General features: G+C 39.6%; 1 protein-coding gene across 1 annotated transcript in view; it reads right to left on the reverse strand.

Annotated features, from left to right (window-relative positions):
- LOC137620802 (TBC1 domain family member 14-like) overlaps positions 1 to 25,334 on the reverse strand; it is a 46,052-nt gene that overhangs the window by 1,441 nt on the left and 19,277 nt on the right. Inside the window, exons 5-9 of the mRNA XM_068351249.1 lie at positions 21,783 to 21,914; positions 20,631 to 20,781; positions 20,311 to 20,511; positions 19,937 to 20,150; positions 1 to 4,563 (exon numbers count right to left, since the gene is read on the reverse strand). The exon at positions 1 to 4,563 is cut by the window's left edge and continues 1,441 nt beyond it. Of these exons, the coding sequence (XP_068207350.1) occupies positions 4,361 to 4,563; positions 19,937 to 20,150; positions 20,311 to 20,511; positions 20,631 to 20,781; positions 21,783 to 21,914 (901 nt within the window). The 3' untranslated portion in view covers positions 1 to 4,360. The remainder of the gene's footprint in view (positions 4,564 to 19,936; positions 20,151 to 20,310; positions 20,512 to 20,630; positions 20,782 to 21,782; positions 21,915 to 25,334) is intronic.

Below are 25,334 nucleotides of genomic sequence, written 5' to 3' on the forward strand. Positions count from 1 at the left end.
TTTCAATTGTATTCAAAAGACCATTATTTCTTAAAACAACCTTTGAAAAAACTAAAAAAGTCAAATAGTAAAATGCGTCGTACATTTCAAATCAGGATGACCATATGCAAATTTCCTCATACAATGATTTCAGGAGAGAAGCATTAGCAGCTGACAAGGGAAAAAAGCTAGACGTTATACACTTAAAAGTCACTGTCCTAAAGCTCTTATTTATACATTTAGAAGACCTTTTTAAATCAATGGCCCCCTTTAGAAATTTGTCTATTACATAAATATTCAAGTTGAAAAAATGAGCAATAAGAAAGATTTCCCACACTAAAGTTTAAAATCTGGGAACTATCACCTGACATTCAATAATAAAAAATTGTCTATATTTATTCAACTGAAAAGCCATGATGATTGCAGTATTCATTCAGTTTCATATATAATAATGTACAAGGCTTTCAAAAATGTAAAGTTTACAAAACTTTCCTTTGTAATGGTATCTATTTTTAAATTTATCATTTATATTCTGTCAATAAATAACAATACCTCCTTTAATGTTCATCTCCAGTTAGGAAAACCTAAAAATTCTATGAGCAATAACCTCAAAATTCGAATATTTAAACATATTAGAAATATTCAGTTTGTGAATTTATCCAAAATATCACAAAAATTCACTCCTTAATTCCAATTTATGGAATATAGTACCCATACTCACTTTTCCGCTGTATATATCAAAAGAAAAAAAAGATGAATCTTACAAGTACCACAATAGTATTTCCTATCAGTTAAAAAACTCAACCAAGTGTCCTAACATGCAAACTAAGATTAAAAGTAACAAATGAAGAGAAATATCACCTAAAGAGAATTCAGATCTAATCCTGTAATACATCTACAGGTAGGATTGATAGTTTATCCATAAGTGAAATATACTATAGGCCTATGGGCAATTATAAAATGGCTTTTACATAAAGACTTCAGTGTGTAAAAAATACTTACATATTGTATATATTTCACTGTAATTACTGCACATGCCTTAGTATGATGAAGGAAATTCATTACTGTAATATGACAACTGGAGTTGAAAAGAAAATATACAAGAATATCTCAATAAAAAACTGCATTTTTAACAGATTAAAAGAAAAACACATTGCGATAAAATTTCTAAAATTGGCAAACAAAACTGAATTTCATCATACAATAATTTCTAAGAATCCTTTTTTATATCAATGATTACTTTAGTTATCTATGAAGAAAAGTAATTATGGGATTTTTAGTCAAGTTCAACGGAATCTTGCTGGGTTACTAAATAAGGTACTATACTGCAATAGCATTGTCAAATTTATGAATATCCCCTCACATTAACAATACTTTGAAATCAACTCAATTCATTGCCACACATTGACCTGCATTTCCTACACTGACAGTAAAATTGAGAATAAAAACAAAAAAATAAAAAGGTGTCTTGAATGGCACCAAGGAACATAAAACAGGATTTAAACCGACGCAAAATAGTTTTAAGGTACATACAATAAGTCTAAAATATCAGCACACAACTGTTCTTGGCCATCTATTATAGGAAATAACGGGAGGTCTGGAGGATTTGAAGACCAAAGAAAAATGGAGAAAGAATACACCTACACATGGATGAAGTTTGTGATTGTGACATAATGCATTCAGTGAAATGAAATCGTAGCTTGGCTGAAGGACACCAAATAGAAAATCATGCTAATAAGACAACTAGATATGGTCGTTAAAGTTTACCAAAAAGAATCATACATACTTTCCCTGCATGTGAAAAACATGATACATTATTGTGGTCACAGTAACATGATGGTATGATGAGTATTAAGTTATCACAGTCCTATAGGATATATATGTATATGTATATATTCATATATATATAAAATATGTGAGAAGAGTAATGTCATATGCAACTAGAATGTTTCGCCATACCGTTCACTCTTCGTAACCGTAAAGCACCAAAAGAAATTTTCAAAATGACGACATGACTAAGTAGCAGAAAGGTAGGTTGAAGGAATAATACGCTATTATCGATTTGTGAAGGCTTATCCCTAACTCAGATCTCTAGAGGAAAGACACTGTGAAGAGTAAAAGCAGCTACACAGGCATACACAGCACAGTATTATATTATTGTGTCAAATTAACCTTGACGTAAGCAATCACGACCAGTCTCTACTGCGTGCAATAGTGAATTTTACTGTTGTACAAGTTTTCATATTCTTAAATAAAATAATATATATATGTCTGTATCGCATTTGTAAGATAAAACTTCCCTTATAAAAAAATAGTAGAGTTCCATAAAGAAATTTTACCAATATTGTACACAAATTTCTTCTTTGTCAATCACAAGATCTTAAAACTATTAATAAACATTTCTGCAACATAAATAAACTGTTTACTTTTTACAATAAAACCAAAGGCACAATGTTCATTTTTGTTCTCCTCTGGTACAGAGGTTGAATTCCTAAATTCTTGAATTCGTACAATCTCAAAACTAATAAAGAAAGCAAATTTTGCATAAATTAAACTTCATCATTTTGCATCCGCTAATCAAAACAACAAAATGAAAAACAGCATTAAGAATGAAAAATATACTCTTTACCTTGGCAACAAGAAGCTAGCTATCATATATTTTAAATTAAGTTGATGTGCTAAAGTAGGATTAGTATTTTCCACAGTATCAAACCAATAAATAAATCATTATGGAAAGAATGAAACATTTTAATTTTATTCTAAAGAAAATTCAAATGATTATTTGTGAAACTTTATGGGAGATGTTAAATGTTTTAATAATATTTAAACACAATTTAAATATTCCCTCATGAAATAGCGATAACTGGGCTATTGGTTAGCAAAGCACATTTAAAATCTCTATAATCTATGTACAAAGACTCCATTTACGTTGTCTATTTCCTGGCAAAGCACCTCAAGTAATCGATATATAAGGCTAATGCATTGATTTCTAAGCACTGAACGTTTTTAAAAAAAATGCTTTACTGAGAAAATACTGATAAGAAAATGTCTGTATTTACCAAACTTTTTAAAGAAAATAGATATACTATTAAAAAACAAGATCTCCAACAAAACTTAAAAGGTACTCAAAATCACTGGCATTAATAGTAATGTATACTGTATAAGCACTTTGGCACAACAAGATATATACTGTATTTAATTTACTCAAATTGATACATACAATACTAATTTTTAACTAAAAATATTCTCTTTAAATTTGTGACAATTGGATAAATCTAAAATTCTTCTTTCTCTCCTTCTTTGTGGGATTTGAAGCATTTGGAATAAAGCCATAAAACCACGAAAAAAAAAACCAAAGGAGTTCATCATTGAAAAAAATGTAGAATTCTTCTCTGTTTTCAATCTCTATTATCTTACAATAATCATCCAAACTTGCATAAGCAAGCTAGTAGTGATCTACATATTATACATTAGATCTATTACCATACAAAATTTCTTTCCTATCTTTTCTGAAAGCAGCCCCACCTGTACTGTAGTTTAGTTGTTGAAATTGACTGGTAGCCTTTCTGAATTCAGAAGTTCACAATAATAGCATATCCAACATTAACTATCAAACTTAACCCTGATATACCTACTAATGAAAATCTATTAGATAACATACAGCAAGCAATGTTCATGCTGCAGTTAGTGAATAGTAGAACTAGAAGAACACCACTAAAAAAATTTACACAAATAAGTTACAAGTTGAATATCAATAGAAAAATCTTAACCATATAACCATGACAGTACAATCTGACAAGCTATTAAGTACCTGCTCAGCCAAGGAAAGAGTATACTCACTTAATGATATAAAACAGTAAAAACTTGAATAGTAATATGAACCTGTTGATACCTGGATTCCATACTCTGCAAATATCTACGTCTTTTTTTATAATAAATGTGATGTAGAATACTGTACTCTGAGAGAGAGTGTAACACTCAAATAAAAAGTCTGTGATGTGGTTGAATATGAGATTGGCTTTTTTTACGATTGTGTTACTCAACGACAAAAAAAAAAATACTTGATCACACACTGTACTATTCACTAAAGATGTTTCATATGCAGATAAGATGCGAGTACACCAAGTAGCTTTATAGTTAAAATTCATACCTCAAAGTACCAGATGAAAGAGTGACGCGCAAAGGTCTATATAACGAGTGAGATCTTGAATTTTATAAATATCAGCCTATTTCAATCTAAAATACATCTAAAAACTTCAATAAAGATATGTCTCAGAATGAAAAGTCACACATCTTAATTAACAGAAAATAAATCCAAATAAATATCCTACTTTCTATAAGATCTTTTAATATATAAAAAAAAAAATCAAGTTATGTACTTTCATACAGCACTGCTTGCAACTGCACCCATATGCGCTTGAAGTATTTGTGAAAAAGTGCGCTTGTGGGCGGATGTTCGGACGGATGAAATGGCCCGGAACAAAGCATCAACGCATAGGTCGTCTGGTAATCTAGTGAGGAACTGAGCAGCAGTAGCAGTGCACTCTTGGTTCAGAAGTGATGTCTCATACAACTTAAGGATTCCTGTGGATAATTACCAAAACAAACCTCTGTAGTTGAGACTGTTAGTGGATATGAAGAAAACAATACAAGATGTTCAAAGGTAAAGGGGAAATTATTAAACAACAGAACTTATAGGGGTAGAAAAATTGACCTACAAAATGGGTAAATGATTTACTGATAACTGAAAAAAAAGGCAGAGTTGACATTGCAAATGCTATGAGAAAAAGGTAAGGACCAGGGTCATAAAAAAAGGTAAAATTATTGGAAGATATAAAATAAAATGTAAATAAAAACTTTTAATGGCAATCAAATCACTTCAAAATGCTATTCATACTCCCACACCAAAGGCATAAGCCATCCATCTACCATGGCACTTTCCCCAATACTGAGGTGTAGCCGACATTCAAAGAAACAAAGGGGAAATTTTTCTCTTTATTCCTTCTTGTCTAATAAGGGATTCAGCCAAGTTTGGTTGGTAGGGTGCCACAACCTCCCTAACCCATCTTCCCCCACAAATGAAGCTTCTTGTGCCGGCTCCCCTACTGCCGCTACCTCAGCAGTCATCATCAAGTAACCCAAGGTAGCACCAGGGCCTATTGGAAATGTGTCATAATCACTTGCCATTCATTTCTATTCCTAGCAAGCTCTTTTGGCTCTCACATCTACTCTCCTATCCCCTACAGGTTTCTTTACTACATCCATCCACCCAAACCTTGGCTTTCCTCTTGCACTTATCCCATCAACTTATGAATTCTTCATCTTCTTCAGGATCACTTTCTATCCTCTCTGCATGGCCAAACCACCACAAAATTCATATCCACTCTAGCTGATGATCCATTCCTCACACACATTCTCACTCTTATTACTTCATTCCTAACCATATCCAACTGAAGTACACTGACCATACTCCTTAGACCCTTCTTTTTGAACACATTCAATTTCTGTCTCTCCATCACTTTCATTACTCACAACTCCAATCCATACATCACAGTTGGTACAATCACTTTCTCATACAGAACTCTATTTACACTTATTCCTAACCTCTATTCTTTACTACTCCCTTCACTACCGTAACACTTTACATCCTTCATTTAATCTCTAACATGCTGTACAAAAGCTTCCCCTCCATCATTTGCAGCAACAACAGAACTATAGTACTGTATTTAAACTGATCTACTTCAAGTAACTCTCAATTTAACATGGTATTCAATCTAGTACCACCTTACTCTTACCAACATTTATTTGCAACTTCCTTCTCTCACATACCTTTCCAAGCTCTGTCACTAATCATCACAGCTTCTCCTCCGAGTCTGCAACCAATACAGCATCATATGCAAACAGCAACTGATTCACTTCCCACTCATGGTTACTCTCCTCTATCAGTCTCAATCATCGTCCAAGCAATCAAGTAGACACCTTTCTGACATCTCCATCAACAAACAAACTGAACAACATGGTTACATTACACATCCCTGTCTCAGCCTCAATCTCACTTTATTTCCTATCCTAACATGCTTTACTGCCTATGTATAAACTCTTCACTGCTTGCAACAACCTTCCACCAATTCCATATAACCTCATCACATTCCACACTGCATCACAATCAAATCTATCATAAGCTTTCTCCAGATCTATAAATGCAAAATATACCTCCTTACCTTTTACTAAATATTTCTTGCATACCTGCCTAACTATAAAATTCTGATCTATACATCCCCTATCTCGTCTAAAGACACCCAACACTTCTAAGATTGCATCCTCTGTTTTACTTTGAATCCTATTAATTAACACTCTATCATACACTTTCCAACCACATTCAATAAACTAATACCACTAGAATTACAAGACTCATGCACATCTCCTTTACCTTTGTATAGTGGAACAAAATATGCACATACCCAGTCCATTGGTACTATTGACAACATAAAGCATACATTAAATAATCTCATCAATCATTCCAGCACAGTCACACCCCCTTCCTTTAACATCTCAGCCCTCACCCCATCCCTACCAGGTGCTTTTAATGCTCTTGTTTCATCTAGTGCTCTCTTCACTTCCTCTTGTAATCTCTCTCTCATTCTCATATCCCATCACTAGCACCTCAACACCTGCAACAGCAATTATATCTACCTCCCTATTATCCTACACATTCAGTAATCTTTCAAAATATTCAATCCTCCTTTTTCTCACCTTATCTCCTTTTAATAATATTTCATTTTAATCTTCCCCTCTCTCCTCACTCCTTGATCCACCATTCCTTACTATCTTCCCTTCTTTCCAAAACTTATTCTCTTCATTCGAACTACCCAATCCCTGAGCGCTCCTCCAGTCAGCTTCCATCTTTGCCTTGGCCACCTTTCGTTTTACTTCTACAGTTTCCTCTCTATATCTTTCACCCTTCTCTGAACTGCTACTTTCAGCCATTCTTCAAAAGCCCTCTTTTTCTATTCCACTTTCATGATCAAATATTTAAATAAAACACAAACTAAATAGATTTTCCAGTTTTACCTCATCATCTGGAATGAAAGTGCATTATCAACTCAGAAAGCTACAAAGTAAAATATTAATGGCTCTTACTCTATTATTTCAGTTGCCAGCATACTTACTAAAGACATGCATTTCACTCTCTTAACAAGACAAAATGATTGAATGACACTTCCGTTATCCCTAAATAACTACTCCCACAGATTTAATAAACACACAACACAATCATCATCATGAGCATGTCTCTCACATTAAGCATGCTATTTTATACATTATTATTATTATTATTATTATTACTGTGGCCGCGGGGGCATAAGAAACAAGAATAGTGCCAATGTTATCCCTGCGTGTCGTAAGAGGCGACTAAAAGGGACGGGTCGAGGGGGCTAGGAACCTCCTCTCCTGTATCTACATCCTGTGAGACATCGACAAAGAGATGGAGCTGGGGGGAGAGTGACTGCTCCCCGCACTCTAGTTTTGGGGTGTTTGAATGTGCGTGGATGTAGTACGATAGAGAGTAAAAGATGTGAAATTGGAAGTATGTTTAGGAATAGAAGGATGGATGCATTAGCCTTGTGTGAGACGAAGATAAAAGGAAAGGGTGAAGTGATGTTTGGTGAAATGTCTGGTAGAGTGTCTGGGATTGAAAGGGGAAGAGCGAGAGAGGGTGTGGCTTTGTTGCTGAGTGAATGGATGACAGGTAAAGTAGTGGAATGGAAGGAGATATCATCTAAGTTAATGTGGGTAAGGGTTAGGTTGGGTAGGGAATGTTGGGCGTTTGTCAGTGCGTATGGGCCAGGTAGTGAGAAAAGTGAAGAAGAGCGGAATGAGTTCTGGAATGAATTAACTAGGTGTGTAGAAGGACTGGGTAGAAGGAATTATGTAGTTGTCATGGGTGACTTAAATGCTAGAGTGGGCGCTGGAGAGGTAGAAGGTGTCATTGAGAAGTATGGCGTACCAGGTGAAAATGAGAGTGGTGAGAGACTGGTAGATATGTGTGTTGAGCAAGAGATGGTGATAAGTAATAGCTTTTTCAAAAAGAAAGATAAAAATAAGTATACATGGGTAAGAGTGGCAAATGGAAGAGTAGTAGAAAGGGCATTAGTGGATTATGTGTTGATAACTAAAAGAATGTTTGGAAGATTGAAAGACGTGCACGTGTTTAGGGGTATGGCTAACGGTATGTCTGATCATTTTTTGGTGGAAGGAAAATTAGTTGTAGCAAAAGAATGGGGGAATAGAGTAGGTGGATGTAAGAGGGAGGTAGTGAGGGTTGAAGAGCTAATAAAATCGGGGGTAAAAAGTAAATATCAGGAAAGGTTGAAAATGATATATGACGAAGTGAAAGTAAGAGAAACTGGCAATTTGGAGGAGGAGTGGAAGTTAGTAAAAGAAAATTTTGTTGGGATTGCAAGTGATGTGTGTGTGGAAAGAAGGTTGTTGGAGGCAGCATGAGGAAGGGCAGTGAATGGTGGAATGAAGGAGTGAAGGTAAAAGTGGAAGAGAAAAAGAGGGCTTTTGAAGAATGGCTGCAGAGTAATAGTATAGAGAAGTATGAAAAATATAAAGAGAAAAATGTGGAAGTAAAGCGCAAGGTACGTGAGGCAAAGAGGGCAGCTGACCTGGGGTGGGGTCAGGGATTGGGTCATTCATATGAAGAGAATAAGAAGAGGTTTTGGAAAGAAGTGAAGAGAGTAAGGAAGGCTGGCACGAGAATGGGAGAGACGGTGAAAGATGGAAATGGAGGGTTGTTAAAAGGAGGAGGCAAGGAAAAGATGGGCGCAATATTTTGAAAGTTTACTGAATGTTGAGGATGGTAGGGAGGCAGATATAATTGCTGTTGCAGGTGTTGAGGTGCCAGTGATGGGAGATGAGAATGAGAGAGAGATTACAATAGATGAGGTGAGGAGAGCACTAGATGAAGCGAGAGTGGGAGGAGCATCTGGTATGGATGGTGTGAGAGCTGAGATGTTGAGGGAGGGGGGTGTGACTGTACTTGGGTGGTTGGTGAGATTGTTTAATGTGTGTTTTGTGTTGTCAATGGTACCAGTGGATTGGGTTTGTGCATGTATTGTACCACTATATAAGGGTAAGGGAGATGTGCATGAGTGTTGTAATTCAAGAGGTATTGGTTTGTTGAGCGTAGTTGGAAAAGTGTATGGTAGAGTATTGATTAACAGGATCAAGGATAAAACAGAGAATGCAATCTTAGAAATACAGGGTGGTTTTAGAAGAGGTAGGGGTTGTATGAATTAGATTTTTACAGTTAGGCAGATATGCGAGAAATATTTAGCAAAAGGTGAGGGGGTGTATGTTGCGTTTGTGGATCTGGAGAGGCCGTATGATAGAGTTGATAGGGGAGCAATGTGGAATGTGATGAGGTTATATGGAGTTGGTGGAAGGTTGTTGCAAGCAGTGAAAAATTTCTACAAAGGTGGTAGAGCATGTGTTGGGATGGGAGGTGAAGTGAGTGATTGGTTTCCGGTGAGAGTGGGGCTGAGACGGGGATGTGTGATGTCGCCGTGGTTGTTTGACTTGTGTGTTGGTGGAGTGGTGAGAGAGGTGAATGCTCGAGTGCTTGGACGAGGATTGGGACTGGTAGACGGGAGTAACCGTGGATGGGGGGTGAATTGGTTGTTGTTTGCGGGTGATACTGTGCTGGTTGCAGACGCGGAGGGGAAGCTTGGACGATTGGTGACGGAATTTGGAGGAGTGTGTGGGAGAAGGAGGTTGAGAGTTGATGTGGGTGAGAGTGGGGTTATGAGATGTGCAGGGGGGGGGGGGGGTTTGCAAGGTTGGGTGTCATGTTGAATGGAGAGTTGCTTGAGGAGGTGGATCAGTTTGAGTACTTGGGGTCTGTTGTTGCAGCGGGTGGTGGAGTGGAAGCAGATGTGCGTCGGAGAGTGAATGAAGGTTGCAGGGTGTTGGGGGCAGTTGGGGGAGTGGTGAAAAATGGAGGGTTGGGCATGGGTGTGGAGAGGGTTCTGTGTGAGAGGGTGATTGTGCCAGCTGTGATGTGTGGATCGGAGTTGTGGGGAGTGAAAGTGATGGAGAGACGGAAGTTGAATGTGTTTGAGATGAAGTGTCTGGGGAGTGTGGCTGGTGTGTCTCGAGTAGATGGGGTTGGGAACGAGGTGGTGAGGGTGGGAGCGGGTGTGGGAGGTGAATTGGCGGCTGGAGTGGATGTGAGTGTGTTGAGGTGGTTTGGCCGTGTTGAGAGAGTGGAAAGTGGATGCCTGCTAGGGAAGGTGATGAATGCAAGAGTTGATGGGGGAAGTGCTGGAGGAGGGCCGGGGTTTGGGCGGATGGATGGAGTGAAGGGGGCTCTGGGTGATGGGAGGATGGATGTGAGCGAGGCAAGGGAGCGTGCTGGAGGTGGGAATGAATGGCGAGCGATTGTGGCGCGGTTCCGGTGGGCCCTGCTGCTGCCTCCGATGCCTTGGATGACCACGGAGGTGGCAGCGGTGGGGGATTCAGCGTTGTGGGGCTTAATCTGTGGTGGATGGTGTGGGAGGGTGGGCTGTGACACCCTGGCGGTGCCAGCTGAGCTCGGTTGAGTCCCTTGTTAGGCTGGGAGGAGCGTGGAGAGTAGAGGTCCCCTTTTTGTTTTTGTTTCTTTGTTGATGTCGGCTACCCCCCAAAATTGGGGGAAGTGCCATGGTATATGTATGTATGTACTAAGCTACAACCAAAGTTGGAAAAGCAAGATGCTATAAGCCCAAAGGCTCTAGCAGGGAAAATTAGACCCGTGAGGCAAGCTGAAGATGAGAGACTACTGGCGAAATCTAACCGAGGCCCTTTGCGTCAATAGGCGTAGGAGGAGATGATGATGACGATGAGGAAAGGAAATAAGGAAATAAGGAAATAAACAAACGATCATGAAAAATAATTAACAATAAAATATTTTAAAAACAGTAACATCAAAATCGATATTTCATATATAAACTATGAAAAGACTTAAGTCAGCCTGTTCAACATAAAACATTTGCTGCAAGTTTGAACTTTATTATTAAATTTGAGCACATAACCAAGAGACCTCCCATGCTTCATGATATAGAGTACTACCAATAACTAACTATCCTGCATAATTGATCATATTTTTGTGCGGTCATATTTCATATTCAAAAGACACAACTTTCTGCCCTTTCATGGTTGGTGGCACGTACAAGAATCAGCTAGTACAATGGCTCAGTAGGGAGGTGATCTGCCCTTTCATGGTTGGTGGCACGTACAAGAATCAGCTAGTACAATGGCTCAGTAGGGAGGTGATCTGCCCTTTCATGGTTGGTGGCACGTACAAGAATCAGCTAGTACAATGGCTCAGTAGGGAGGTGATATATATGTCTCAAAGCGTATTAGATTTTAAAGGAAGACCAGAAACACTAGCCTGGAATGGTTAAAGTGTACGTGTACTGCCCCTTTTTTGCAGGTCAATATTATACGTCTAAATATTTCTACTCCCTTCGATGGCACTGAACGATTTTACGTCCAGTTATTTCCACTATTTTTTCTTTTATCTATGCATTAGATATTATCAAAATATAGATATATATCAATGGGAAGTAAATTTATTCAACTATGAAATATGATATTTTAATTATAAAATAAATTTTTAAATATACTTACCCGGTGAATATATAATAGCTGACGCTCCGGCGGCTCGACAGAAAAACACAAAAACTCGCGAGCGATCGCTATGAAGGTTGCGGGTGTGCCCACCAGCGCCAACTATCGGCCAGATACCGCATATACATGTAAACAGACCCAATTCTTCTCATCCCGCTGGGTCTCTATCGGGGAGGAAGGGGGGGCCTTTAATTTATATATTCACCGGGTAAGTATATTCAAAAATTTATTTTATAATTAAAATATCATTTTTAAATATTTAACTTAGCCGGTGAATATATAATAGCTGATTCACACCCATGTTGGTGGGTAGAGACCAGAGTTAATTAAGTTTACACCGTATATGCTTAGAGTTTTTGACAGTTATATCATAACAAAACCCAAATATATATAGGTACCAGGTAAGGAAGTTGACTTAGACGATTACTCTGCCTTGTTAGTCTGTATTCCTCACGAAGCCCAGCGATCCTCTTAGGATGCTGAAAGACTCCCAGGAGCTGAAGTATCAAGGGCTGCAACCCATACAACAGGACCTCATCAAACCCCTAATCTGGGCGCTCTCAAGAAATGACATTTGACCACCCGCCAAATCAACCAGGATGCGAAAGGCTTCTTAGCCTTCCGTACAACCCAAAAACAAGATTAAAAACATTTCAAGAGACAGATTAAAAGGATATTGGAATTAAGGTAATGTAGTGGTAGAACCCTCACCCACTACTGCACTCGCTGCAACGAATGGACCCAGTGTGTAGCAGTCCTCGTAAAGAGTCTGGACATCTTTTAAGTAAAATGACGCGAATACCGACTTGCTTCTCCAAAAGGTTGCGTCCATAATACTTTGCAGAGATCTATTTTGCTTAAAGGCCACGGAAGTTGCTATAGCTCTTACTTCATGCGTCTTAACCTTAAGCAAGCATCGGTCTTTTTCATTCAAGTGAGAATGAGCCTCTCGTATTAAAAATCTGATAAAATATGACAAAGCATTCTTTGACATAGGCAATGATGGTTTCTTAACTGAGCACCATAATGCCTCAGATCCACCTCGTAAGGACTTAGTACGAGCTAAGTAGAACTTAAGAGCTCTAACTGGACACAGCACTCTTTCAAGTTCGTTGCCTACGATCTCTGACAGGCAAGGTATATCAAAGGACTTAGGCCAAGGACGAGAAGGCAGTTCATTTTTGGCCAGGAAACCAAGTTGAAGTGAACATGTGGCTTTTTCTGTAGAAAAGCCGATGTTCTTACTGAAGGCATGAATTTCACTGACCCTTTTAGCCGAAGCCAAGCACACTAAGAAAAGCGTCTTGAGGGTGAGATCCTTCAGGGAGGCTGAATGCAATGGCTCAAACCTGTCTGACATGAGGAACCTTAGGACCACGTCTAAGTTCCATCCAGGAGTTGCCAAACGACGTTCCTTAGAGGTCTCGAAAGACTTAAGGAGATCTTGGAGATTTTTATTGTTGGAAAGATCTAAGCCTCTATGACGAAAGACCGAAGCCAACATGCTCCTGTAGCCCTTAATCCTGGGAGCTGAAAGGGAGCGAACCTTTCTCAGATGTAAAAGAAAATCTGCGATTTGGGCTACAGAGGTACTGGAAGAGGACACAGATGCTGACTTGCACCAGTCTCGAAAGACTTCCCACTTCGACTGGTATACTCTGATGGTAGAAGCTCTCCTAGCTCTCGCAATCGCACTGGCTGCCTCCTTCGAAAAGCCTCGAGCTCTTGAGAGTCTCTCGATAGTCTGAAGGCAGTCAGACGAAGCGCGGGGAGGCTTTGATGAACATTCTTTATGTAGGGCTGACGTAAGAGATCTACCCTTAGAGGAAGACTTCTTGGAATGTCTACCAGCCATTGAAGTACCTCGGTGAACCACTCTCTCGCGGGCCAGAGGGGAGCAACCAACGTCAACCTTGTCCCTTCGGGAGAGGCGAACTTCTGCAGTACCTTGTTGACTATCTTGAATGGTGGGAATGCATATAAGTCCAGATGAGACCAATCCAGTAGAAACGCGTCTATGTGGATTGCTTCTGGATCTGGGACTGGTGAGCAATAGATTGGTAACCTTTTGGTCAACGAGGTGGCAAAGAGGTCTATGGTGGGTTGACCCCAAGTCGCCCAAAGACTCTTGCACACGTCCTTGTGGAGGGTCCATTCCGTGGTTATCACCTGACCCCTCCGACTGAGACAGTCTGCCAAGACGTTCAAGTCCCCCTGGATGAATCTCGTCAACAGGGAGATGCCTCGATTTCTTGACCATATGAGAAGGTCCCTTGCGATTTCGTACAGCGTGAGGGAGTGTGTGCCTCCTTGCTTGGAGATGTACGCCAAAGCTGTGGTGTTGTCTGAGTTGACCTCTACCACTTTGTTTCGAAGAAAGCTTTCGAATTTCATCAGGGCCAAGTGGACTGCTAATAGCTCCTTGCCGTTGATGTGCATGCTCTTCTGACTTGAGGTCCACAGACCCGAGCATTCCCGACCGTCCAGGGTCGCACCCCAACCCAAATCCGACGCGTCTGAGAACAACACGTGGTTTGGGTTCTTGACTGCTAGGGATAGTCCCTCTCTCAGACTGATATTGCTGTCCCACCATTTCAGGCATGCCTTTACTGGTTCGGAGACTGGGATTGATACCGTCTCGAACGTCTTGTCCTTGTTCCAGTGAGAGGCTAGATGGAACTGGAGAGGCCGAAGGTGTAGTCTCCCTAGCGAGACAAACTGCTCCAGGGATGAGAGAGTCCCTACGAGACTCATCCAACTCCTGACTGAACAACGTTCTCTTTTCAGCATTAGTTGGACTTTGAGCAGGGCTTGTTCTATTCGGGTGGCAGACGGAAAAGCCCGAAAAACTGGACTGCGAATCTCCATCCCCAAATATAGAATAGTCTGGGATGGGATCAGTTGGGACTTTTCTAGGTTGACCAAAAGTCTCAATTCCTTGGCCAGACCCAACGTCCAATGTAGATCCTGCAGACAGCGATGACTGGACGATGCTCTGAGAAGCCAGTCGTCCAAGTACAGGGAGGCTCGGATTCCCGATAGATGGAGGAATTTTGCCACATTCCTCATGAGCCTCGTAAACACGAGAGGAGCAGGACTGAGGCCAAAGCACAGGGCTCGAAACTGGTACACCACATTCCTGTAAACAAACCTCAGAAACGGTTGGGAATCCGGGTGTATAGGAATGTGGAAATACGCATCTCGTAGGTCGAGAGAGACCATCCAGTCTCCCTCTCTGACCGCTGCTAAGACGGACTTCGTGGTCTCCATCGTGAATTTTGTTTTTGTAACAAAAACGTTGAGCGCACTGACGTCTAGCACCGGTCTCCAACCTCCTGTATGCTTTGGGACTAGGAAGAGACGGTTGTAAAACCCCGGTGATTGAAGGTCCGAGACTTTCACCACCGCTCCCTTCTCTAGCAACAGAGACACTTCTTGATTTAGGGCTTGTCTCTTTGACTCCTCTCGGTACCTGGGAGAGAGGTCTATGGGAGTTGTCACTAGAGGAGGTTTGCGTACAAACGGTATTTTGTACCCCTCTCTGAGCAACAGAACAGACTCTTGGTCTGCACCCCTCTTCTCCCAGGCCTGCCAGAAGCTCTTCAATCTGGCACCTACCGCTGTCTGAGGCTGTGGGCAGTCAGACTCTGCCACGGGAGGACTTGGCTCCTCTCTTCTTACCTCTCTTTCCCTCGGCACGAGAGCTTCCCCTGCTGGGAGCTCTGCCACGAAAGGGCGGGATAAATCTAGATGCAGGAGTCTCGATCCTGGGTCTCACAGCAAAGGATGCAGAAGGAGCCCCTTTGCGAGCAGAGGACGCCATCAAGTCATGGGTGTCCTTCTGCACAAGCGAAGCAGCTATATCCTTAACCAGCTGTTGCGGAAACAAGGACGCTGATAAGGGAGCAAAGAGCAGTTCCGATCTCTGACAGGGAGTGACTCCTGCCGAAAGGAAAGAGCAAAGGGTTTCTCGCTTCTTTAAGACTCCCGACGTAAAGGTGGAGGCAAGCTCATTGGAGCCATCGCGGATGGCTTTATCCATACAGGACATGATAAGTAAGGAAACATCTTGGTCGGCAGACGAGATCTTCCTACTTAAAGCTCCTAATGACCAGTCAAGAAAGTTAAACACTTCAAAGGCCCTGTATACGCCTTTAAGCAGATGGTCAAGGTCCGAGGAGGACCAACAAATCTTCGAGCGTCTCATGGCCAGGCGACGGGGAGAGTCTACGAGGCTTGAGAAGTCACCCTGGGCAGAGGCAGGGACTCCCAAGCCGAGAACTTCTCCCGTGTCATACCAGACGCTCGATCTAGAAGCAAGCTTAGAAGGAGGGAAGGCAAAGGCCGTCTTCCCCAAACTCCTCCTGGTATCCAACCAGTCGCCTAGAAGACGTAAAGCCCTCTTGGAAGAGCGAGAAAGCACTAGCTTAGTAAAGGCTGGCTTGGTAGCAGGTAAACCTAGAGCAAACTCAGACAGTGGCGAACGAGGAGCAACAGCAACAAAGTGATCTGGAAAAAGATCCTTGAAAATCAACATGATCTTCTTAAAGTCCATCGAAGGAGGAACCGCCTTAGGTTCATCTACATCTGAAGGATTATCATCAGGATGAGGATCAGCAACGTCCTCATCTGAAGGAGCTTCGTCCGATAACTGCTGAGTTACAAGCAAAGGCGAGACCTGCCTTGGTGGTAATGCTTGACAAGCAGAGTCCACACGCACCGGTGCATCAGTAGCAGTCCAGGACGCTATGTCAGTTAACTGCTTAACAGCCTGACTGTCAACAACAACAGGAGCGGGAGGACGCTCGACGTCAACTCGAGACTGCCTTGACTGCCTAGACTGAGCAGTCAAAACAACTCTTGACTGCGGTGCTTGACGTTCAGCGTCAAAACAAGTCAACTTCGCTGGTTGGCGAACGTCCTGAACGTCAACAAGAGCATTCGGCAGCGGCTGAACGTCCACATGCGGCTGAAAGTCAACACGGGACTGCATCGAGTGAGGCTCTACAAAACGTGACTGACGTGACTTTGTAACGCCAACGTCACCAGGACGAGCAAAGGCTCGTTTGGGCGGCTGACGGCCAGGATCTCGATCAGCTAAGCGGCGAGGATCATCGTGAACCTTTTCAGCAGAATAGTCCTCCATAAGAGAGGCAAGCTTATTCTGCATGTCTTGCAGTACAACCCATTTAGGATCAACGGGAATGGGTGCGGTAAGAGACGAGGGTAACGTCTGTGACTGCAAAACATTGCCTACACCAAGACTCTCGGAGCCTGTGTTACGCTTCTGTTTAGGCGGCGAGCAGTCTTCCGATGACTGCACAGGGTCAGAGCTGTCCCAATGGCTACAACCAGGACGCTGGACCTGTCCTGAAGGGACTGACATTCGCTTTAAGGGCCTCGAAACCTTGCTCCACGGTTTCTTACGCGAAAAGCCTTCGGATGACGAGGAGAAAACCGTCTCGCTCGTCTTATGGTAGGGGCGGTCTTGACGAGACACGCCTGAAACCATAGAGGGAACGTCTGTTCGCTGATTAAAGCCTCTCGAACCCATAAGTCCTACGACATTACTTCTCCCTGGGGCTTGGGAGCTTGCAAGAGGTCTCGGACTAGGCGAACGACAGGCACGAACAGACGAACCCTCGGTCGCAACACTGATAACACTTTGCGCACTAATCACTTTCCCACGATTTTCTAATGTGGCACTCTGACACTTTAACTCTTTTACGTCTGCCATGAGTTGATTACGGTCTGTAGCTAACGACTCAACTCTCTCGCCCAAAGCATGAATGGCACGTAACATATCCCGCATTGATGGTTCCTGAGTGCTAGTAGAGGGTTCAGGCACAACTACTACAGGGGAAGGATTAGGTTCAGGGGCATGGGAGGAGGAAAATTCTAACGATCTAGAGGAACTTCTCCTCACCCTATCTCTCTCTAGCTTACGAGAATACTTGTCAAACTCAAGCCAATCGAATTCCGAAAGGCCCACGCACTCCTCACACCGATCTCCTAATTGACAGGTTTTACCCCGACAATTAGAACACACAGTATGTGGGTCGAGAGAGGCCTTTGGAAGACGCTTATTGCAATCCCTAGCATTACACTTACGAAATCTAGGAATTGGAGAAGGGTCAACCATTTTGAAAAAGTCAAAGAAAGTCCAAAAAACAATCCAAAGTCATCAACAATTAAATCTATCCAAAAAAGAGTTCAAGAGTTTAAGTTGAAGATAAAACACCTGCACTGCGAAAGCTCAAACCAAAAGGAAGTACTTCACCAAGACTGTTGAAAAACTCCAGGTTAACAGCGAGTAATGGTACGTCTTGTCGATCAGACCGACAGAGAAGAATTGAAGCTGTTTACATGTATATGCGGTATCTGGCCAATAGTTGGCGCTGGTGGGCACACCCGCAACCTTCATAGCGATCGCTCGCGAGTTTTTGTGTTTTTCTGTCGAGCCGCCGGAGCGTCAGCTATTATATATTCACCGGCTAAGTTAAATATTTAAAAACAGCTATTTGTAAAGTTCAACCTTTAATAAATTTTTTTCTAAAGTGGTCAAAGGAATTATCCTGAAAAAAGCGCCGGAATTGAGTGACAAATTTTTTGAAATGGAATAATTATATCATTTGTTTTTTATTTTTCTCTTTTCATATGTATGTAAAGACTTCCTGTACCTTCCCTTTGAGATACTATCGCTAGAGGGTTATTGGGTCCTTTGACTGGCCAGATAGTACTACAATGGATACCTCTCTGGTCACGGCTCATTTTTTTTTTACCTACACATCGACTGAATAATGTGGTCTATTCTTTACACCTCCTCCTCTGTCCTCATACACCTGATAACACTAAGATAACCAAACAATTCTTCTTCATTCAAGGGTTTAACTACTGCACTGTAATTGTTCTGTGGCTACTTTCTACTTAGCAAGCATAAAAGAGACTCTTTAGCTATGGTAAGCAGCTCTTTTAGGAGAAAGACAATACAAAATCAAACCATTGTTCTCTAGTCTTGGGTAGTGCCATGGACTCTGTACAATACAAAATCAAACAATTGTTCTCTAGTCTTGGGTAGTGCCATAGCCTCTGTACCATGGTCTTATATTGTCTTGGGGTAGAGTTCTCTTGCTTGAGAGTATACCTAGGCACACTATTCTATTTGTTTCCTTACGTTCTTTCCTAAATGGGCTATTTTCTCTGTTGGCAACCTTGGGATTACAGCATCTTGCTTTTCCAACTAGGGTTGTAGCTTAGCTAGTAACTATTAATAATAATAATAATAATAATACAGTAATAATAATAATAATAATAATAATAATAATAATAATACTGGACTAAAAATAACTGTAAACAGATACTCTCAATACATGCCAATATCATATACAGTACAGTACAAGTGTATTTCTATACCTTTGCTCAATCATTAAAACTATCATACAAGCAATATAAAAGGTTGAATAATTCCAAATAGATTGCCCCTTTTTGTCTCTTTCAGTAAAGATTACTGTAGTGAAAAGCTGTACCTGTATCTTCAGAATCTATCAATAATGGATATGTTGACAAGGGCAAGAACAGAAACCAAAATAATGCTACAGTAATACCCCTCTTTGTGTCAGTTTCGACTTTATGTGTCTCTCCTTAAATATCAAATACAAAATTAAAATCCAGCTTACATCATTTTATCCCACTATACATCAGTCTCCAAGTCATAAAATAGCAATCAAGTACTGAGCTGAACAATACAACGCTTCATATGGAAGCTTATTAAGTATCTGGGTTTTATAAAATTATTGCAGGTTGTAAGTACATTTTCATGTTAAGAACATGTACAGGGAACCTTCAAGTCCTTTTATAAAGTAAAAACCTGACCTACATCAAGTCTCTTATTATTATCATCATTATTACTAGCTAAGCAACAGCCTTAGTTAGAAAGGAAGGATGATATAAGCCCAGGAGGTCCAACAGGGAAAATAGCCCAGTGAGGAAAGGAAACAAATACTGTAAATAAATAAACTACCAGAGGAAATGAACAATCAAAATGAAGCACCTTAAGAATAGCAACAACATTATAATAGTGCAGATCTTTGACATATAAACTATAAAAACTTCATAAAAACAAGAGAAAGAGAATTAAGACAGAATTTGGTGTTGAAGTGTATCCTCAAGCTAAAAAACTCCACCCCCAAGAGAGTAGAAAACCATGGTACAGAGTCTATGGCACTGCCAAGCAATGAAGAAGGATAGAGTATTACTGTAACAATAACAAAGCTATAGCTCTTACCTATTGCAGCTCGAAACAAAAACTCTTCTCCATCTCTGAGGTAAACATCCCATATTCTAACGGCAGCGTCTATTGGCAAGGGGCGTGAAAACACAGTCAATAGCCAATCTAATATATATAAATCAGGTGTGACTCCAATATTTTTCAAATGCTCAGCTAATGAGGGAAGGTTTACAGCTAACAGCTCTTCGTAAGTCTCATAGTAAGCACACATCTGGTGGAGAGAGAAAAAAGACAAGGTTAGTTATTTAGATTAATGGTATCTCCAGGATGTAAAAAATTATTCCTGTTTCAAAGAGGAGTGAGTTCACTTTATCAAAATATGAAACTGACTCTTAAATTTATTGACTAAAGGTAGCTTGCTGCTAGGTTACCATAGGTTGATCAACACGAAAGAAAGCCATGTGAGCTGGTCGATTAAGTAAGTTTGAGAAGGCGATAAATGCATCTGACTCATCTATGTTGAGCAACAACGTAGCAGCTAAAAAGGACATTCCCTGCACGTAGCCAACATCAGGACGGTAGCAGGCATATGCTCCAAGAATATGATGAAGAGGGTCGTGGTACGGACCTCCCTGCAAGACAAGGAAGAGAACTTAACTAAAAACAATCTCAGAGAGACCACCTCAGTAGAGTATTGTCATTCACTTCTGGAATCTATTGAAAAAAAAAATGAAATGAAAAGCTAAAGTACCTTCTGAAATATGCATAAGTGTGGGAATGTACGAGATACATCTAGATGGATGAGGTCAATGGTTCCTTCTTGGTCACCAGGGTCACTAATAATGTCCTCTTGGCTAGCCACGCTTCCACACTCACTCAACGTTACCAACTTATCCATTGACCTGGTAACAGAATACTTAAATGATACAAAGAATGCAAAATGTTTTTGCCTGAAACAATGTAAAGTGATTTTCTTAATTTATGGGTGCTAGAAATTTCAAATTTGAATACTCTAAGGTATAAAAAACACAATCTCCTTGTGCGTTACTTTCTATGTTAATGTTAAAAGAGTATATTTAAGATATGAGAATGTTTATTAGGGATACAATTTCCTAGCAGTAGAAAGTATTCAGTAACTGACTGCCAATAAACGAGTAATTAGCTCAACATTTAAATAATGAGATATGGGAAGTTGAACTTTATCTAACATCAAGTATTCACTAATAATATGATTTTTTAATTCATAATTTTGATGGATTTAACATTATACCGTACATACAAGTTAATTACTGCTTTACAAGTTACAAGATTTCAGTACCTTCTAAACAGAAGTCAACTTTGTCTCACTGCTTGATAAAACACTAAATGACACAAAATAAAACTTGAAAAACCCCACAAATTGCATGAAGGTGTAACTAGGTATACAGGATTGTTACCTCAATCTATGTACCGCAGCTACATTAACATGCTTATAATACAAAATAAATGCAGAGCCATGATATATTTATCACAAAATGGAAAACTTCAAAAATGAAGAGGGTAGTCAAACAAAGTACACTGTAGTCCTAAAAACTAAGAATCAGGGCCACAACAATAGTTCATTATGAGATTCTGGTTAAAATAGGAAGACATATAAATGGTCTTATTCATTAGTTTTTCAGAGATATAGTCCTATCTATCAAAATCTCTTATTTCCTAAAAAATCTTTTATCTGGATACTGACATTTGTTTCCATAGATAATGTAATAACAAAGGTATTGCTCGAGTACAATATTTAGAAAATCTATTAATGTACATATTTTTTTCAAGTACATGACAATCTACCTGTTGACTGACCATCTGTTGGTTTTCAGACAATAACATTGACTACAACAGATGAAGAATGTTCTTCTATATACATTACCTTTGCACCATAATATTGTACAACTGAGAAGTAATGTTCAGCTCATTCCCAATGGCCATTTTCCACACTTTGCCTCGCACACACGATGGAAGACCGTGCCACCACAACTCTCTGCATTTTTTGTGAGTATGCCTGGAACATACAGAGAGAAAGAGAAATTAAGTGTTTTCAGAAACGAGTTTCTTCATCCTGTATTATGTGCAGTCAAAGACAGGTTGTCTTTGGTTATCCTAAGCATATCATTAGATTTTGTTTCTCTGTTACCTCATTGAACAATTCTTACAACTGATTCAATTTTATCATCAAAATATCCCCCCAAAAAATTGCCTCTCACAATCACACATAAAATTAACTCAAAAGAAATAGATATCTGTTTGAGGGTCGAGATGAGGATAGCAGGTTCATCCTTGCCAAAATTCTTAAGCAGAATGTGTTGTACTATGATAGTGGTATTTTTAGATTTATTTCCAAAGCAAATCTTCTGAAAGATTCACTTTTATTGTTTTAAATAGAATACAGTACTCTTTTATTCTTTATAGCAAATGATACTGGCCTCGATGACCTTCGATGACAGGATGCCAGAGAATTCTAAATCAATCAATCAATCAGTTTCCCAACTAGCGAATTGAGTCCATTGTTGAAATTAATTAAAAATAATTTGGACCATTCAAGATGTAATTCAAATTCAGCCTTTGAAATAGAAATGGGTAAAAGTACAACTTGAGAACACTATAGCTAGAGTACAAGTTATGAAAAGAAACAAGTATAAAGTATAAAATATATCACAAAAAGTAGTAAATATTACCATATTTGAAATATTTAGAGTAGTTCTAGATCCAAATAAGAATGCAAACAAAAATCTTTGATTTGTTTTCATCTTTGGGATTAGTAGTGACTGCTTATTACAGGGCAGACCTTGTTATTCACCCCCTTCTCGAAGTGGTGAAAATTTAAGATGCTACCATCTTGAACACTGCTATCAGAAAGATGTTCTCTAGTTATGAATCTAAGGACCTAGTTTCTTGCAATAGTACTGTACCAAGCACCATAACTTACCAAAAGCAAATTGCCGACAAGAAATACCTCATAACCCAATCACTATAGTCTAAATCCTCATGATCTCATTGTCTTAGAATATATTTTACTGTTTTCCTCTCACTCTCTCCCAGTCATTCTTATTTGGGGAAACGTCCCTGACTGGTGATCACCAGACTGGGGTTTGAGGCCCACTTAGATTCATTAGTTTCTTGTAGTGTCTGCAATCTTACCATTCATGTGAACTAAGGACGGAGGTTTAGGAGAGCCAATAGGTCTACCTGCTGAGTCATCAGCAGACATTCCCGGCCCTCCCTGTTCCTAGCTTGGGTGGAGAGGGGGCTTAAGTGCTGATCATATGTATACAGGGTCAGTCTCTAGGGCATTGTCCTGCTTGCTAGGGATATGTTACTGTCCTCTGCCTCTGCCATTCATGAGTGGCCTTGAAACTTTTAAATGAGAATTTTTGAGTACTGTATTTATAAAACTGATAAGTTATGAATGAAATCTGCTTTTCTTCACTCTAACAGTACCTGACCTTTGAACAGACAACCAACAACAGGGCAACATCCTACAATGGATTGTTTTGATATGCTAAAGGGGCATATTTCATTATATTCTACAGTTTTTAATAACCACAATTAAGATGTGGTACCTTAATCGAATTGGAATAATCCTTCATAAGCAAAGAAATTTCAAAATGACCTATCAGCACTTTACAACTGGGCAGGCAGTTTTAATACAATCTAAGTCTCTGCCAATATAATCTAGTCCAACATAGCAACTTATAGGCATTGCATGTAAAGCTCTATTCTCGAATAGCCAGAAGTCAGCCATCTTGTATACAAATTCCCCTTGAACTCAAAACCAATATACAACCCACCCTGGGTTACTAAGTGAATATTGAGTAATTACAGTACTGATATAATAAATCATAAAATGAAAACTTTCTTTAATTCAATTAATCTTTAATTATGGTAAGCAGTTCTTCTGGGAGAAGGACACAACAAAATCAAATCATTGTTCTCTAGTCTTGGGTAGTGCCATAGCCTCTGTACCATGGCCTTCCACTGTCTTGGATTAGAGTTTTCTTGGTTGAGGGTACACTCAGTCATGCTGTTTTATCTTATTTCTCTTCCTCTTGTGTTTTGAAGATTTTATAGTTTATATATGAAAGATCTAATTTAATGTAGTTACTGTTCTTAAGATATTTTATTTTTGTTATTTCTTCTCTTCTAGTTTATTTGTTTCCTTTCCTCACTGGGCTATTTTTACCAGTTGGAGCCCTTGGCCATATAGCATCTTGCTTTTCCAACTAGAATTATAGCTTAGCCTGTAATAATAATAATAACAATATCATTCACATGTTGCGAGGGATGGGGATTATATTTTAGGCCAGACAAAACCCACCTCATAGAACTAGAGCATACTCCAGACAAAAGGAATGTTGCAAGATTTCTTATCTGTAGGCTAATCAAACTTTACAAAACAAGACTTGAAATAAGAGGGTTTTCACTGATAGTGCCTTAAAATCAAAGGAGTGAATTGGTTCGTACAGAGGGCTAGATGAACACTTTCATACTACATCTGAATTCCAGGATAACTGCATGGAGGCATGGTTAGTTTCACAATATAGGTTTTGGTCATGTCTTTTTTACGAGGTATTAGATAAGTCAAAATCCAAATGTTTAAACGCATAAGCTACCACTGACCTATCACGGATAGAAATAAGGAATCCTTGACTTATCTGATTAAAAATAACTTCTTGAAAATTGTTGAGAGGATTTGATGGCTAAATACTTTCAAAGTAACCTCTGTAGTTAATACAGAGTATTGGTTGACCCACTTATGGATGAAATTACAGTACAGATAACTTAGAGGGGCTCAAAAACCCTTTTGGAGTAGATGGCTGAATGTTTTTGAGTGGTCAGATTATCATCATCATCAGCCAGTTAAAAAAAAATGCATTTGCAATAAGTTTCAGCTTCTGAAGTTCCACATTCAACTGCCAGGTTAGGATAATCAGTCCACCATCTGTTCATAGATGGAACAAAACTTCTAGAATACTGTGTATTACTGAGCTTTATGATGAGAATAAGCCAATCTGTTAAAATCAATTGCATACCTGGTACTGTACTACATACAGGATAGTAGAATATAGGAAGATCTGAATGCAAAGGATGGTCAGACTTATGAAAAATCTTAGGCAACATGCATGAAGATCTGTGAGCAAAAGTGCCAGAGATCAATATCCAGATCGGGGGTAGGGAATTTAATATCACACGAGCTATTGTCCAACAAATTAAGATGAGTCAGATGCTGAAGATCAATACACAAAACAAGGTAGAATGAAATAATTAAAACATTACCTCTGGATAGATTAATCAACAAATAAGTAAAAGGCTTTCTTAATAAGCAATTTTTAGTGCAATTGAAGAGGAACAGAGCTTATATGTTTCTCACAAGTAAATATGTAATCAAGATTCACTACTAAAACTTTTAATGAGTTGTATACAG

Source organism: Palaemon carinicauda, chromosome 27, assembly GCF_036898095.1.
Source record: "Palaemon carinicauda isolate YSFRI2023 chromosome 27, ASM3689809v2, whole genome shotgun sequence".
NCBI classification, from domain to species: domain Eukaryota; kingdom Metazoa; phylum Arthropoda; class Malacostraca; order Decapoda; family Palaemonidae; genus Palaemon; species Palaemon carinicauda.